General features: G+C 37.9%; 1 protein-coding gene across 7 annotated transcripts in view; it reads left to right on the top strand.

Annotated features, from left to right (window-relative positions):
- The window catches only part of MTA3 (metastasis associated 1 family member 3), a 262,904-nt gene that overhangs the window by 32,727 nt on the left and 214,186 nt on the right, over positions 1–15,991 (top strand). For all 7 annotated transcript variants that reach the window (XR_010599913.1, XR_256380.5, XR_256379.5 and 4 more), the window contains exon 4: positions 10,138–10,264. Coding sequence is in view for 4 of the 7 variants with exons in the window: in XM_065589544.1 (XP_065445616.1) it covers positions 10,138–10,264 (127 nt within the window). In the remaining 3 variants the exon portion in view is untranslated. The remainder of the gene's footprint in view (positions 1–10,137; positions 10,265–15,991) is intronic.

Below are 15,991 nucleotides of genomic sequence, written 5' to 3' on the forward strand. Positions count from 1 at the left end.
CAGTGTGCTGCCCCCACCCACAGGCGCTGCCCCCACAGCTCCCATTGGCTGTGTTTCCCGGCCAATGGGAGCTGTGGAGCATGGGCAGGGGCAGTGTGTGAAGCCTCCCTGACTGCCCATCCTCCTAGGAGCCGGACCTGCCAGCCACTTCCTGGGAGCCATGTGGAGCCAGGTAGGGAGCCAGCCAGAACCTGCTGCTCCGCTAACCTGTCTTTTAACGGCCTGGTCAGCAATGCTGACTGGAGCCTCCAGGGTCCCTTTTCGATTGAGTGTTTCGGTCGAAAACCAGACACCTGACAACCCTATATTAATCTAAGTCTGCGGCTTAGTGAACTCGTTTCCCTCTCCCCTTTCCGGTTTTCAGTTTATAAAATAAAAGCTTCTTTAGAATGTTGATAACAAGTATAAGATCATTTGGATTATGTGGTCGCCATTTTCGAAACATAGGTATGGTGCTTTGCTGAGACTTACCTGAGTTTGTTCAAGAAACAAACAACCCCCAGAAAGCTTCAGCCAGGCTTTGCATTTATATGTGCTGAACAGACACATCTCCCCATCTCCTTCGACACCACCCCAAGGAAATAGCCTCTACTTGAAGTGACTGGAGCTTTGTTGACATTAGAGAGGATAAATCACTCATATTCAGGAAGTAAAATAATGGATCATATGCCATTCTGAGGGAAAAAATGTTTGTACAACATGTCCTTTTCTCTTTCTGCCAACAGATAGATTTTGAAAGGCTGTTTCCTTGCTTATTGATATGAGTGGTTGGAAAATCAACTTAGGTTTGCCTAAATTTCTCTGTTGTAATCATTAGCACAGTGAATGGAAATGCCAATGTAGAATCTGTTAGTAGACTATGGAATCATACTGAAAAATTGAATTTTAGGTGCTCTCAGTTCTTAAGTATGCAGAGTTTTAAATTTTTACATGTAAATTAGTCAAGAGTTTGGAACTATGAATCCTGTCCCTAAACTATACAGAGATTAAAAAAAAAAGTATTATTTTCTCTGCCCTAGAATGGCCTTTTATAGATAGATGCCTATCACAATAGGAAAGACTATTCTTTAACAAGCTTTTATGTCTAGGTAGAGCTGTGTGGAAAATATTTGTTATCACATGCTTGTTTTTTGCTGGTTCCACTTTCTGGTATTTTCCAGGGTGTTGTTTGTTTTGTTTATTATTTTTTGCAGTACAAAAAGTAGTTTTCACACTAGAAATAGCATTTCCTGACTACAAATAGTGGAAAAATATGCAAGGCCTCAGTTCAAAAAGAAAGCTGGGGAAGAGCAATGTGATACCTCCCGGAGAAGTTTTTATGTGTGTGTATTTTCTTTGGGTAAAAAATCTCTTGTAGTTAAATCTCTGGCAGGATAAACATTATTTTCAGAATTTTATCATTTTTTCTGGGGTTTACCCAACAAATGGTGTCCTGGTCCAGGATTATAGTAATACAAATAGTAATTTAAGGTCCGATCCTGCAAATGCTTGTGCAATTTTTGCATCTGGTTAGTCCGCTTGCAGTCAAGTTCATACATGTAAAGCACATGTGTATATATATTTGCAGGATCTGGGCCTCATTAAGGATCAAATGAAATATAGCTGGATACTAATAGAGCAGCTGTGTTATCTATTGATTAGAAGACGGAGCTGGAAGGCCACAGATTCCCTTTCTCTGCTTCCACACCACTGAAATATCTACATATTACCCTGTGAGCTCTAAACCAATCCTCTGATTAAAGACTGGACGCCTGAAAGTATGGATTAGAGATAATAAAATCTCACCCAGAACCCTACTCTCATCCATCTTCCAACCATAGGTGGAATACACCACTTTGCCCTGTTCACCTTTTCTAAATGTGTCAGAGACACAGAAGTCCAGATACAAGCTGCAGAGCAACTTTTTCTGTATCTTCCTGGAACATACTAGTTACAGACCCACTCACAACTATAAAATGGAAGCCTCTGGTATCTGGTGTGGCAAGAGGTTGGGTGCGAGTTATATCACTCTACAACAATATACTGTATTGCTGTATTTTGAATAATCAACAAAGCGCTTAATTTATTTTGTGTGGCAGCTAGCAGTATTCTCATATCAGAAAGGAGAGGATAAATGGGCATAATTTTTTACTGTTTTTGGGACCATAACTGTGAAATCCAAACAATCTAACATAAAGATTTTTTTTTTTTTAGGGCTGTCAAGAGATTAAAAAAATTAATCGCAATTACTCGTGTGATTAATCACGCTTTTAAACAATAATTGAATACCATTTATTTAAATATTTTTGGATGTTTTCTATATTTTCAAATATATTGATTTCAGTTACAACACTGAATACAAAGTGTTTATATTTATTTTTGATTGCAAATATTTGCACTGTAAAAACCAAAAGAAATAGTATTTTTCAATTCACCTAATACAAGTACTGTAGTGCAGTCTCTTTATCATGAAAGTTGAACTTACAAATGTAGATTTATGTACAAAAAAAACCTGCATTCAAAAATAAAACGATGTAAAACTTTAGAGCCTACGAGTCTACTCAGTCCTACTTCTTGTTCAGCCAATCTCTCAGACAAACAAGTTTGTTTACATTTGAGGAGATAATGCTGCCCACTTCTTCTTTACAATGTAACCTGAAAGTGAGAACAGGCATTTGCATGGCACTGTTATAGCCAGTGTTGCAAGATATTTATGTGCCACATATGCCAAACATTCATATGTCCCTTCATGCTTCAATCACCATTCCAGAAGACATGTGTCCATGCTGATGATGCGTCCTCCTTGATAACAATCCAGAGCTGAGCAGACAGATGCATGTTCCTTTTCATCATCTAAGTCAGATGCCACCAGCAGAAGGTTGGTTTTCTTTTTTGGTGGTTCGGATTCTGTAGTTTCTGCATCTGAGTGTTGCTCTTTTAAGACTTCTGAAAGCATGCTCCACATCTTGTCCCTCTCAGATTTTGGAAGTCACTTCAGATTCTTAAACCTTGGGTTGAGTGATGTAGCTATCGTTAGAAATCTCCCATTGGTACCTTCTTTGCGTTTTGTCAAATCTGTAGTGAAAGTGTTCTTTAAACGAACAACATGTGCTGGGTCATCATCTGAGACTACTATAACATGAAATAATATGGCAGAATGAGGGTAAAACAAAGCAGAAGATATACAATTCTTCCTCAGGGAATTGAGTCACAATTTAACTAACATGTTAATTTTTTAACGAGCATCATCAGCATGAAAGCATGTCCTCTGGAATGGTGGCTGAAGCATGAAGGGACATATGAATGTTTGACATACATGGCACATAAACACCTTGCAATGCCGGCTACAAAAGTGCCATGTGAATGCCTGTTCTCACTTTCTGGTGGTATTGTAAATAATCGGGCAGCATTATCTCCCGTAAACGTAAACAAACTTGTTTGTTTTAGTGATTGGCTGAACAAGAAGTAGGCCTGAGTGGACTGTAGGCCCTAAAGTCTTACATTGTTTTGTTTTTGAGTGCAGATATGTAACATAAAAAACCCCTCTACATTTGTAAGTTGTACTTTCATGATAAAGAAATTTCACTACGTGTGCTGGGTGAGGTGAATTGAAAAATACTTTTGTTTATAATTTTTATAGTGCAAATATTTGTAATAAAAATAAATATAATGTGAGCATTGTACACTTTGTACTCTGTGTTTTAATTGAAATCAGTATATTTGAAAATGTAGAATAGCATCCAAAATATTTAATAAATTTCCATTGGTATTTTATTGTTTAACAGTGCGATTTAAAACTGCGATTAATTGCAATTAATTTTTTTGAGTTAATTGCGATTAATCGACAGCCCTATTTTTTTAAAACAATGATGTTCTAATTTCCTGATTAACAATCATTTGTTTTATCATTAAATCTGAGTTCCTGACTTTTAAGCTTTTTTAATAACTACAGTACACTATTTGACTAGTGTTGTTTTAAATTAAAATGTATGGTACCTACAACCTGCTCCAAATATGCTACGCACTTTGTAGACACATAACAAGACATTTCCCTTCCAGAGAGTTTACAATCTGAATAGATAACACACAAACACAAGGGGAGGAGAGGAAATAGAAAGAGATCTCTGATCAAAAGTTGCAACACATCAGTTCAGCTCCTTGTTCCCCACCTTTGACCCACTAATGTGTGCTCAACATTGTTTCCACATTTCCATTAGACCTTTATTTACTCAATCAACAGACTTTGTACTGCCATAAAAATAGTTTCCAATGGTGAAGAATCTAATATATGTACCATTGTGTCTGTAACTAGTTTACAGGAATACTCAGAATATATTATTTTTCCTTTAGAGGAAATAAATGTATCATGGTAATTTTTTTCCCCAGAAGTAGTATTCATTTTTATTTGAAACCCCTCCTCCCTTTTCTTCCCTCCCCCTTCCTCCCCCCCAGTTTCTAAACTGGGATAATTTTTTACCAAATATTTTTGCTACAGTGTTATGATAAACATGAGATAAAGTCAATTATAATTGATATTGTAACTGTAACTTTAACACCATTTAGTAGCACAAAGCACTTGCAGATAATTTAAAAAAAAATCCGTATATTACTTGTGAATCAGTATGGATTACTGGTTTTTAATGGTTATTAAAGGTAACTGTTCCTGAAGTTTCTGAAGCTTCTTTAAAAACAATGGGTCTTTAAAGTCAGAGAAGCTAAGATATGAGGGAGTAAATCCTCATTTAAACAAAAATAACTGTAATGTTGTAAGAACTCTGGTGAAAATTTGTGAAAGGCATATTTAAGTCTGCAATATCTAAAACAGTCCTATAGTACAAATGAATTTGACTTTAGATTTTCAGTGCTACCTGATAGTACACCTCTACCCCGATATAACGCTGTCCTCGGGAGCCAAAAAATCTTACCGTGTTACAGGTGAAACTGCGTTATATCCAAATTCGTGTTATATCGGGTCGTGTTATATCGGAGTAGAGGTGTAGTATGTATGTAACCCACACAATGATTAGTTGTGTTAGAACATTTTTAGTCAGTCTGAACAAACTATATGATACATGTGACCTAAACTGGCATAAGCAGAGAGGGCTAGGTTGTGGAGCCCTTACTCATGTGAGTAAATGCTCACCAATGTGAGTTTTCTCAATGATTTTGAATAATCTATCCCAGAGTTGGTTAAGCAACTTAATTATACTGCAAAGGGTTAAATATTACAACCATTTCAGTTCAATACAGCACCTGGCAACAGTCTTCATATACTCTAGGCAAATTGACCAGCTGTCCACTTGAGAGAGCTTTTTATCTGCAATGTGGACAATATTGCTCATGTATTTATATTTAAAATTTCCTTCTTTGTATTTGTTTTGACTGTAAACAAAGCAATACAGTGTAGTTATTTATCTTTAGCAACCTAGATGCAAACGCAAACTTGTTGTCATTGGTGCTGCCATTGCTAAACTGAAAAGAAACCCATGCACAGTTGTCTTTTCTTTGATCTTTTCAGTTAACTCGTTATTACTTAGTCATAGTATTTTCATATTCTTTTAGCTGTAGGTTCTGTGTCATGTTGGTCACACACAAAGCACGTTGTTTTTAAGTATTAAGGCGTAGTTTAGAATAAAGAGGTATATGAGAAAGGAGAGGATTTAGTAACAATTATTGAATGTAAAGTTTATTCCTTTGGGCTGGTCTAAACATGAAGTTGCCCATGTTTAACTCAACCGATTTAAACTGATGCAACTTTGTGTGTAGATGCTGTTTTATTGGTTTAAACCTTGCTTTCTAAAACGGATACAAGCCTGATGCAAGGCATACTGTGATAAGCCAGATTTAAACCAATATATATCCACTAAGGGATTTATGCTGGTTTAACAAAATTGATTTTTAAACCATTTTAAGTTAAATGGGTGCAATTTCTGTATACAGACTAGCCCTCAGTCTGTTCCTTTATTAATGCTAAAAGTAAGTAGCTTTTTAAGCATAAAAAGGGAACGAGAACGGCTCAAAACATAGAATACAGAATAATATGAGTAACAGACTATAATTACTGCATAGTGCTTTCCAACTTGTTAACAAAGGCCACCATATTCTGACAGTATGAGTTGCAGTTGGAACAGCAGGGAGCCCTTATCAGCCTTCTCCTTTAGTGCAAACTGTGGTTGAAGGGGGTGAACCTTCTGAGAAAGCCAGGTACAACCTACAATACAAAATTAAAGTTTAACTTTAAAGCTAAATTGAAAACTGAATTACTCAAATGCACAACCTTTACTCCAGCCTCACACTTCTTCATGGACAAATAACTCTATAGACTTGATCAGTATACACACACCTATAGTTGGATTTATATTTGTGTAGTTGAGGTTTTACATTTGAATGTGATTTAGAGGAATTGGGTTGTGTGCTTTTGTAGTTAATTATATGTTTGAAGTGCAAGGGAGTTGTGGGAAAGAGGAGTCTGGGCATGTCTACACACACAAGTTATACTGGTTTATCTTAAATTAGTGTAGTAAAACTGGTGCAATTTTTTGTGTGCAGACTCATAGAATTTAAAACTGCTTCTGTCAGTTTATCTTGTGCCTGAAAATTCACCAGTGGAAGATAAACAGATATAAGTCAGAGTTAAAACTGATATAAGAGTCAGGTTTCAGAGTGGTAGCTGTGTTAGTCTTTGCTGATATAAGAGTATCCACATGCAAACGTGTACTGGTTTAAATTTGTATAAAATCACACTTTTAATCCTGTATAACTAATCCAGGTCAAAGAAAGCAATAATATGGGTAATATGATGTTATGGCATGTAAATAAAGATTATCTTAACTGATAAGAAATAAACTAAATCAACCTCAACTCTAAGTTAGGCAAGTTTTTTGTGTGGGAATATACAGTATGCTAAGGCATTGAAATTAACCCTATATATACTGTACCTTATAAATGCTGCATGCTATATTTATGCAATATGGCCAAGTTGTGGTTGTTGTGGGATTCACAACACAATTCACAATGTCCTTACTTCTGTGCATGTAAAACCTCAAGAAAAACATTGTAGTACCATTTCTTTTGCATTTATAACTACTAGTTGGTCATGATTTTGTTGATTGATTGTGTTGCCTTTGTTTTGCTACATATATTTTATCATTTTGACCCATGATTCAATAAAGCTTTTACTGAAATAATTACTTGCTCGCGTCTACATTTTCCTAATATATAGTCTTTTTTGGGGGGGTGGCGAGATGGGTATAATGGTATTGGACTTTGTAAGAACTTTTAGTCCCTGCATAAATTCCTTAAATTATGCATTCAGACTGGCTGGTAAACTTAAACAGAGAATTAAAATTTCTCTGCTGTTTTTCAGACGGTGGATGAAATAAAAATACCCAAAGAATGCCAAGAGCTAGGACTTGTAAACAGAAGGAACTCTAAATAAATAAATAAACAAATAGAAAGGTTGACATTTTTATATTTGAAGAGGAAAAGACTGATGTTTTGAACTTCATTGTATATTTTGCTGTTAGGATTTGTTAGCTGAAACAAATATAGCTTCTAACAGTGATTCACCTTCACTGTAGTTGTCAAACCCCTTGTGTGTTTGAAAGGTTAACCTTTAACATTTTTTCCCATTGTTGTTTTTCATCTTTAATTCCTAACTTCATAAAGACGACGCATAATAAAGTTTTGTATCTGAAGCAGCCCGAGTTAGGAGTTAGTATTATGATGAGCCCTTAATTGCCATGTAAGAAATTTAACAGTGTGTAACAGACACGAACACTTTTATAACATCATTTGAATAGTGCAGTGTCTCCTGTACAATAGGTAGACGTTTGCTTTTTCTCCCTCTTGACTGACACATTTTTATCTTAACAATCCTTCATTCCCTTTCCTATTTAATTCTTTTCAGTAGCGTAGAAATCTCTACAAATGTAAACTTTTAAGCTGACTTGATCTCTGGTACATTGTCTGAACAGTAAGATTCTACACAAATTAAATGAAGGAAGTAATTACCATAGTAGTACCGTGTCATCAGCTCTACCTGCTGCTATCAAGGTACCCCATGTGCGCTCAGTGGCAGCTTGGCTCTGTTATATTAGCTAGACCCCGTGAAAGGGTTGTAGTCTTAACATTGGCATATGTGGCATTGTGTGTGTTAGAGTGCCAGTGTCAGAACTGAGACACCTGCAGGTTCAGGTTCTTTGGGAGAAATTTGCTTTTAATTGCTTAATTTTTGTCATTTGTAAGTAGGGGTGGGTGATTTACCTCTGTAACCTCACCAAAAAGGGTCTCTGCAGGGGGGGGGGTGGCTGTAGGGAGTGATCTGTTTTCTCTCACTTCCCTGCATATGCAGCCCACCCAATAGAGCAGACAGGTGGGTAGGTGGGGGGACTGGGATTCAACGGAGCTAGAGTCACTTCAGGGAGTATTCTCCCCTGACATTATGAGAAGAGCCATTAGGGAGCCAGAAGGGGATGAGGAGCAGATGTAGTAGGATAGTAATCTTGAATTTGGAGAGGGTCATGATTCTACAGTGAAAGAACACGCAGGCTTAAGTGTTTAGCATTAGTACTACATGGGTTGTTTGTAAAATATCTGTGCTCCTTAGAAGAATAGATAAGATGGCCTCAGTATTTCCTTTAATTAACTATAGTGAACACCTGGGGAACCCTGCCAATACAGAGGCAGTGTTGATGAGTATTCCCAGGCAAATTTTATAGCAGTAACTCAGGATTAGAGCGCTGCTTTGTACTATTTTTAATCCCACAACCATCCTGCAATACCTACTCCCACTCCCCCCAGTGGGATTTACCATGTGTCAAGCTGGTTCCAAAGTATTTTAGATTTGTATCGGTTCAAAATATGGAGCAAACTGACAAAATTCTTCATAAAGGCCTCTGCTTTTAAAGATTAAAAGACTAAAAACTTTTATAAGATGTGTGCCCTTTTAGTTAGTGTTATATCAGTACTTATTATTGTTTTAATAAAACTAATTATTTTGATATTTAAAATTATGCCCTTTTTTCTTCTGTTCTATTAGAGCAGGGGTCGGCAACCTTTGGCATGTGGCACATCAGGGTAATCCGCTGGCGGGCTGCGAGACATTTTGTTTAAGTTGACAGTCCACAGGCACGGCCCCCTGCAGCTCCCAGTGGCTGCGGTTCGCTGTTCCTGGACAACGGGAGCTGTGGGAAGCGGCGGCCAGCACGTCCTGCAGCTCCCATTGGCCGGGAATGGCGAACCGTGGCCACTGGGAGCTGCGGGGGGCTGTGCGCGGATGGTCAACATCAGAAAAATGTCTCGCGGCCCGCCAGCGGATTACCCTGAATGGGCCGTGTGCTGAAGATTGCCAACCCCTGTATTAGAGGGATACTGTCAACTTTTAAAACACAGTGTCACCTGAAAATAGTGTGTTAGATTATTATAGCTGAATTCAATTAGGGGTTTTAATTTTTTTCTCTGTGCAGTTTGTTTACATTGTGCATTTGACAGTACTTTGTTTATAGGCAGTATTTGCTATTTGCATGCTCCTCCCCAGGCCCTGCTATGGTTTTACCAGTAGCAGCAGAGCTGAAGCTGAACAGTAGCGACAGTGGGCAGCAGTGTGCACAAAGAGGAAAAGAAGGGGAAGGGAGGTGAAAGAGGAGTGATAGTGTTGCTCTTGTGGCCATCTGAAAAGCTCCTCAGGACAAATAGAGGAACAGAAAACATCTTTTTTAAAGGAATTGAATAACACATATAACAGTCGCTCTCAAACTTTTTTACTGGTGACCCCTTTCACACATCAAGCCTCTGAGTGCGACCCCCCCCCCGTATATTAAAAACCCTTTTTAATATATTTAACACTATTATAAATGCTGGAGGCAAAATGGGGTTTGGGATGCAGGTTGACAGCTCGCGACCCCCCCATGTAATAACCTTGTGACCCCCCCGAGGGGTCCCAACCCGCAGTTTGAGAACCCCTGACATACAATATTTAAAAGCTTTCATCCCTAGTTATTAGAATGCATAAAATGGCAACCTGTTTTACAACAATTGATGAAGAACTTTCTTTAGACTATCCAGGCAGGTTGCCTAGAGGCTTTTAAAAAAAAGTGAATGTCCACAACTGTATTACATAGCAAAGCTAATTTCATCCTGTCTTCTATCCTTGTGCAGAAGAAGTTGAAGAAGAGTCTGAAACTACGAATGAGGCCGATTTGACTGATAAACAGAAACATCAGTTGAAACACAGAGAGCTCTTTCTTTCTCGCCAGTATGAGTCTCTTCCTGCAACACATATCAGGTAAGAAACTTTAATAAAGCTTATTTTTTTGGTGGTTGCAATGGGTTGCCCACTCTACTCCACCCAGCGCAGCCACAGCCAGTTTGGAGCTCTAGACTTATATGGCCCGGATTACAACCCTGAGCTGTTTGTGAGAGGACACAGACATTTCAAAAGAAATTTACTCCAACCTGTTTGTTACTAAACCTAAAAGACACAGTAGGTGGATTTGGCTAAATGTTGCAAGAGCATTTTTGCCATCATATCCTTGGAGATCTTTTATATTTAAACAACCTTAAAACTTGTAACTTGGGGTTTTAATTTGACATGTTATCATGCTTCTACCCGTACCTCCCTTCATTTTTAAATTGCTCTGACACTACTGCTGAGTAAAGCAGAAAAGAGTTGTAGTTGATTTCATACTGGAAAATGCTATGAGCATAGGTGCCCCCCCGCTGATGAAGGGAGCTCTTTGTGTTTGTTGGGAGAGAGGATCTAAAAACTAGAAGGGATGCAGTGATAAAGCGACAACGAGCAAAGGCAAATGAAAGAGAAGGGTACAACTGTAGGCTGGTAATGCAAGGGAATTTTAGCTCTCACAGTACATCCAGCCCAGTCTATCGCTTGAGAAGTCATCAGTAGCTGGAAGCTCGTCCTCACTGGTCAAAGAAAGTACTTTCCATTGCTTAAGAGAGGGTGTTTGTGACCTAGTGGATAGGACAGAGGACTGGCAGTTGAGTAGAACAAAAATCTTTCCCAGCTCTGTCACAGACTCACTGTACGATTTGATTAAGTCACTTAACCTCTGTACCTCAGTTTCTACATCTATGCGTTGTTTACACAGGAAGTTACACAGCACTGCAAGCTAGTAAAAGTACCTTTGTGCATTATAGCTTCATACACTGTAAAGTGGACTAAGATAAACCACCAATGGCACTTTTAGTGCACGGTAAGCGTGTCCACACATGGAGTTACTGTGGAGTAGGTAGTGCGCTGTAAATTCACACCTAACTTGCTGCACCACAACTCCCCCTGTAGACAAGCCCTATAAAATGGAGGTGATAATGCTTACTCAACTTTTCATCTAACTTTGAAATCTGTACATTAAAGTCACTCTTAAGTATTATTTATTACAAGAGACCTCCTGCTCTAGTAGAACAATGACCTTTGTTCACCTGCTGCAGTGCAAAGATTGCTATAACATAAGGCGTAAGTAGAGTAGAACCTCACTAGCACACACTTCACTAGTCACCCCGTAAAAATACTACAGTATGCTGTAGCAATTACACAATATAGCACACACGTGCATAAAATGGTGAGTGCACTCTCATCTTACCAAACCTTAATTACTTTTAGCAGATACCTTCCTGAACAATTGCGTGTGCTGTAATGAATTTTCAAAATGAAACTACATTTGTCCAAATAAATGGACATAGTATTGCATTATCCTTGCTTTGAATTGTGCTTGTTAATTTACACAGTTCAAATTCCCAAGAGGGAAAAAAATTGGTGGGGAAGTAGAAGACCCCTCTTCTTTGTCTCCCTCCCACCCCAGTAGCACTCAAACAAAGAGCCAGAGTCTCAGGTAGTAAAAATTGTCCTAGCTCCATTGAATGGAGCTATGCTGATTTAAACCACAAGAGGTTCTGGCCCTTCAAATGGGAGAGACATGTAGTACTGATGGGAGAGGAGAAATGATGCAATGAAATAAAGGTGGTAAATTCAGACAGAAGTTGGCAGGAGTAAGAAGATGAGCCCTACCCCCTTTGGAAGAAGAAAGAGGAGAAAGTTAGAAGTGAGTAACTTAATTTTATTGGTGGACTTGCTTTTCTGAGTTGCTTTAGGTTCCCAGTCCTAATACAGAGCTTGAAAATTTCCCAACACCTTCTCCCATGATGAAAACTGTCTGTGTTACTTTTCTTCCTTTAAATTACGAGCATAGCATTTCACAATGTTGAGCATGTACTATCTTTAATTGATTTACATTGGAAAAACAACTTTCTAGTTAAAAACTTTTAAATAATGTAAATGACTCCACTTCTCTTGCTTTTGTTACACCCTTTTACCCTGCTTAGCTTCATTCTGTTTTGTTCCTTCATGGTGTAACATTTTTATTCTTAAATCACTGAAATGTGCTTTCTTCCTTAACTCTATTTTAACATTTTTTTTTTTTTGTTTTGGAATATAAATTATGTTTAATTTTCTTGAAATGTAAATTTGGGGAATGCTCTTGGAAGATTACAGACTTCGGGCCTGATTCTCATTTGCACTAAGCCCCCTTTATGCCCTGGTGGTAGCCTTAAAGTGGGTGTAACTTGAAGACTTTTGTCAGTTTGAAGTTAATGGAGTTACAGCAGTATAAAACTATTGTAAGTGAAAGGAGGCATGCAGAGTTCAAAACTTGGATTTTTTATTATCTCTATATTTGTCTGATTACAGATTAATTCAGACCATTTTTCTAAAGCAAAATAAAATAAATGATAACTGATCCCCCCCATTTTAATTTTTTTTAAAAGTTAGAACGGTTCAGTCATATAGACATGGCAGACCCAAAGAGCCATGTTTTACAAAGGGCTAGCCGTTTAGTTGGGGCATGTCTCCATTGCAGTTAGACATCCAAGGCTGGCCCATGCCAGCTGGCCCAGGATAAGGGGCTATTTAATTGTGGTGTAGACGTTTGGGCTCGGGCTGCAGCCTGAAATCTGGGATCCTCCCACCGCTCAGTCCTAGAGCCCAGGTTCCAGCGTGAGCTCAAATGTCTATATTGCAGGTAAACATGCATGGGCCAGCCACAAGTGTCTAATTGCAGTGGCTGGACCAGTTACATACCATTAGTTACATTAAAGAAGACCTACTGAGGGCTAACTTGGCCCTCCTTTTCTCACTGCAGTTCTAAACTCTAGTTTGATTTTGGTATTTATATAAATCCAAGAATGTTGAAGGGGAGGGGTAAATCATGCCTAACTGCATGTTGGTTAATTTGACCAGATAACCATAACAAGTTATTTATTTGTCAAGCACTAGGCACACAGTATAAAAATAATGTCTAAATTTCTAACCCTTTTCTAACAGGGCTGTTTTTAAGATACCAACTTTATGCCGTATGATTGTCTTTTAACAATGTGAAATGTTTTGGCTCAAATTAATTTTACTGTAAACTGAAAAGAGAATTGATTCTGTTTAAAACTATTATATGTCTGAGAGTTTAATATGGTAAACTATAGCTATTATATTACATTAGGTTTCTTTATTAACTTATAGGAAGCTTAATACCACAGCATCTGTGGTTTTCTTTACCATAATTTGGTCTGGTCAACCATGACATTTAAATTGGTCTTTCTGCTGGAATTGCTACCTAAGCACACATACTAGAAAATAATGTGTGTGTGTGTGCAGTGACTTCAGTAAAATATGATGGCTACAATGTTTATTGAATAAACGGAGTGTACTCTTCTGTTTTGTTCCTTCATGTGGTGTTTCTAACTTTCATTTCTTTATTTTATGTGATGTTCCTATACTTAAGTGTAACTTGTATGAAAAGGTTCAAATGGTTGACTATGTTTGCAGGTTAATTAACTATTTCGTATGATGCACAGGATTTACTTGCCTCTTGCTTGAAATTTTTTTTTTTTTTTTTTTTTTTATGATCCCAAGAGTTAAGAGGAAATTGGGGAAGCCTGTATATGCTTAGGCTGTCTCAGGGGATTGAATTAATCTCTGAAACCATTTATAATTGCTCTCCAAACCTAAGTACTTAAAAATATTCCTTCACAAATATTTGAAGGAACATTGTTATTGCTATTAACTTATTCAGCAGTATGTATAATACCTTTTTCATGGTCTTTGTTTGATTTGTACCTGCTAATAAATGTTCTGTTTCAGTTATAATTTCTTGCTGAAATGTTTGTTTGGCTTTTGTGTACCTCGTCTCCTCAGAAGTCCCGGTTAAAATAAGGTTAGCATCTCTCAGGCTGCCCGGTACAACAAAAACAAAAAAATATCTTATAAGATGTAATGCAGCAAGAGTTGTGTGGAGCCAAACAGGCTGCATATGGTTTGGGAATAGAAAAATGTTTTAAAACCAATGGGTGTTTGTGAGAACAAGATTTCAAACAAGCAGGCTTGCTGATCTAAATTTAATTAATGTTAAATATCTTTTATTGGAAAATGTTAGTTAATTGACTGATAAATACAATTGTGTGTTTTTGTGTGGAGAAATCAATTTGGACAGAAGGGTAATAATGATAATTCTCTTAATCACAGCTACATGAGACACAATTACCATGACAGTATCAGAAAGAAATCTGACCAGTTATTTACTGATCAATATTCTTCTAGGTCAATTCAGTGGTAGTTTTTATCTTTCTCCCACCCAGGCCCAAAACCAGTTGCTGTTTCTTGCTATGATCCACAAGGCAGAATTTCATAGATTTTTAAGGCCACAAGGGACCATTTTGATTATGTTGTCCCATCTGTTACCTAACAGGCCACAGAATTTCATGCAGCAGTTCTTGGATCAGTCCCAGCAACTTGTGATTGATTGAGAGTTAGATCTTTTAGTGAGATATCCAGTCTTGATTTAAAGACTGTGAGGAATGGTGAACCACATCCTTTGATAACCTGTTCCAGTGCAGTCTCTTGTCACAGCAATAAACTAATTTTTTTTTCTGGATTTTGGGGATCTTAGTAAGGGAATGCTTGGGTATTCCTGTCCCCAGCTCACATTGTGCGCTGGCCTGGGGGAGAGAGATTGTTTGAAGATGCTGCAGAATTGGCTGAGCACTGTGTTAGAGCTCTGAAATCAACATAGCTGCCAAGTATTATGCAGCTCCACGTGTAACCTTTTATGCAAATTATTTAATGAACAAGTCTGCATATTTGCCAATAATTAACATATAACTAAATTTCATCTTAAATTTTTTTCATTGCATTAGTGCTGGTTAAAGGCATTAGAAAATTAATTATTAATGTAATTGCAGTTCTGTCCCATTTTGCACGTGCATTATGATAAAGTCTCTAATTATGTGATCACATACAATTTTTCTCATTTATGTGATCTACAGAATTTGAACCCAGGCTCTTCAAACTCACAGCACAGACCTCTTACACTTGAGCTGAAGAATCAGTTGATAGCAGAAGACTGTGTTCTATATGGACCAGCCCTTTAGACAGGGTGCATACTTTGTCAGAAGGGTGAAACAACTATTTGTGAGACAGCAATGAAACCTTGAGTACCAGGATTCTTGGTTTCTATTCCTGATGGTAGTTGTTAGAGAAAAGGTTACAGATAGGATTTTTAAGCACATAGATATTCTACCTTCATTCTGAAAGATAATGTTGATGAGATGTAACTCTGTCATATTAGATGCTCTGTCATATTATTCAGCTCTGTCTGAAGTGATATTGTGCAACCTCTCAGGTATCTTATTTGTGAATGGGTAGGCGTATGAGCCCTTGATCAATAGAGCTTTGAGCTTCACAGAAATATCAGCAGCACTCAGGGAAAGAAAGCAGACAAGAACTCTTAGTTCCCAACTTGGTGTGCCATCACCAGACCAAAGGGTATTTTGAGGAGGAGAATCTCTCCACCCTTTCTCCTCCCCCCCCCCAATGTATGTGAGTTTTATCCAAGATTCAGGAAGTCATGGCAGTGTTGCCAAATGGGTGAATGTCACATTAGGTCTGTGACACTTGGCAAGTCTGTGTCAGGCAACTACCTTCAGAGCAATTGGGAGCAGCGCGTGATGT

The sequence above is a fragment of the Chrysemys picta genome, chromosome 3, assembly GCF_011386835.1.
Source record: "Chrysemys picta bellii isolate R12L10 chromosome 3, ASM1138683v2, whole genome shotgun sequence".
Taxonomy (NCBI): Eukaryota; Metazoa; Chordata; order Testudines; family Emydidae; genus Chrysemys; species Chrysemys picta.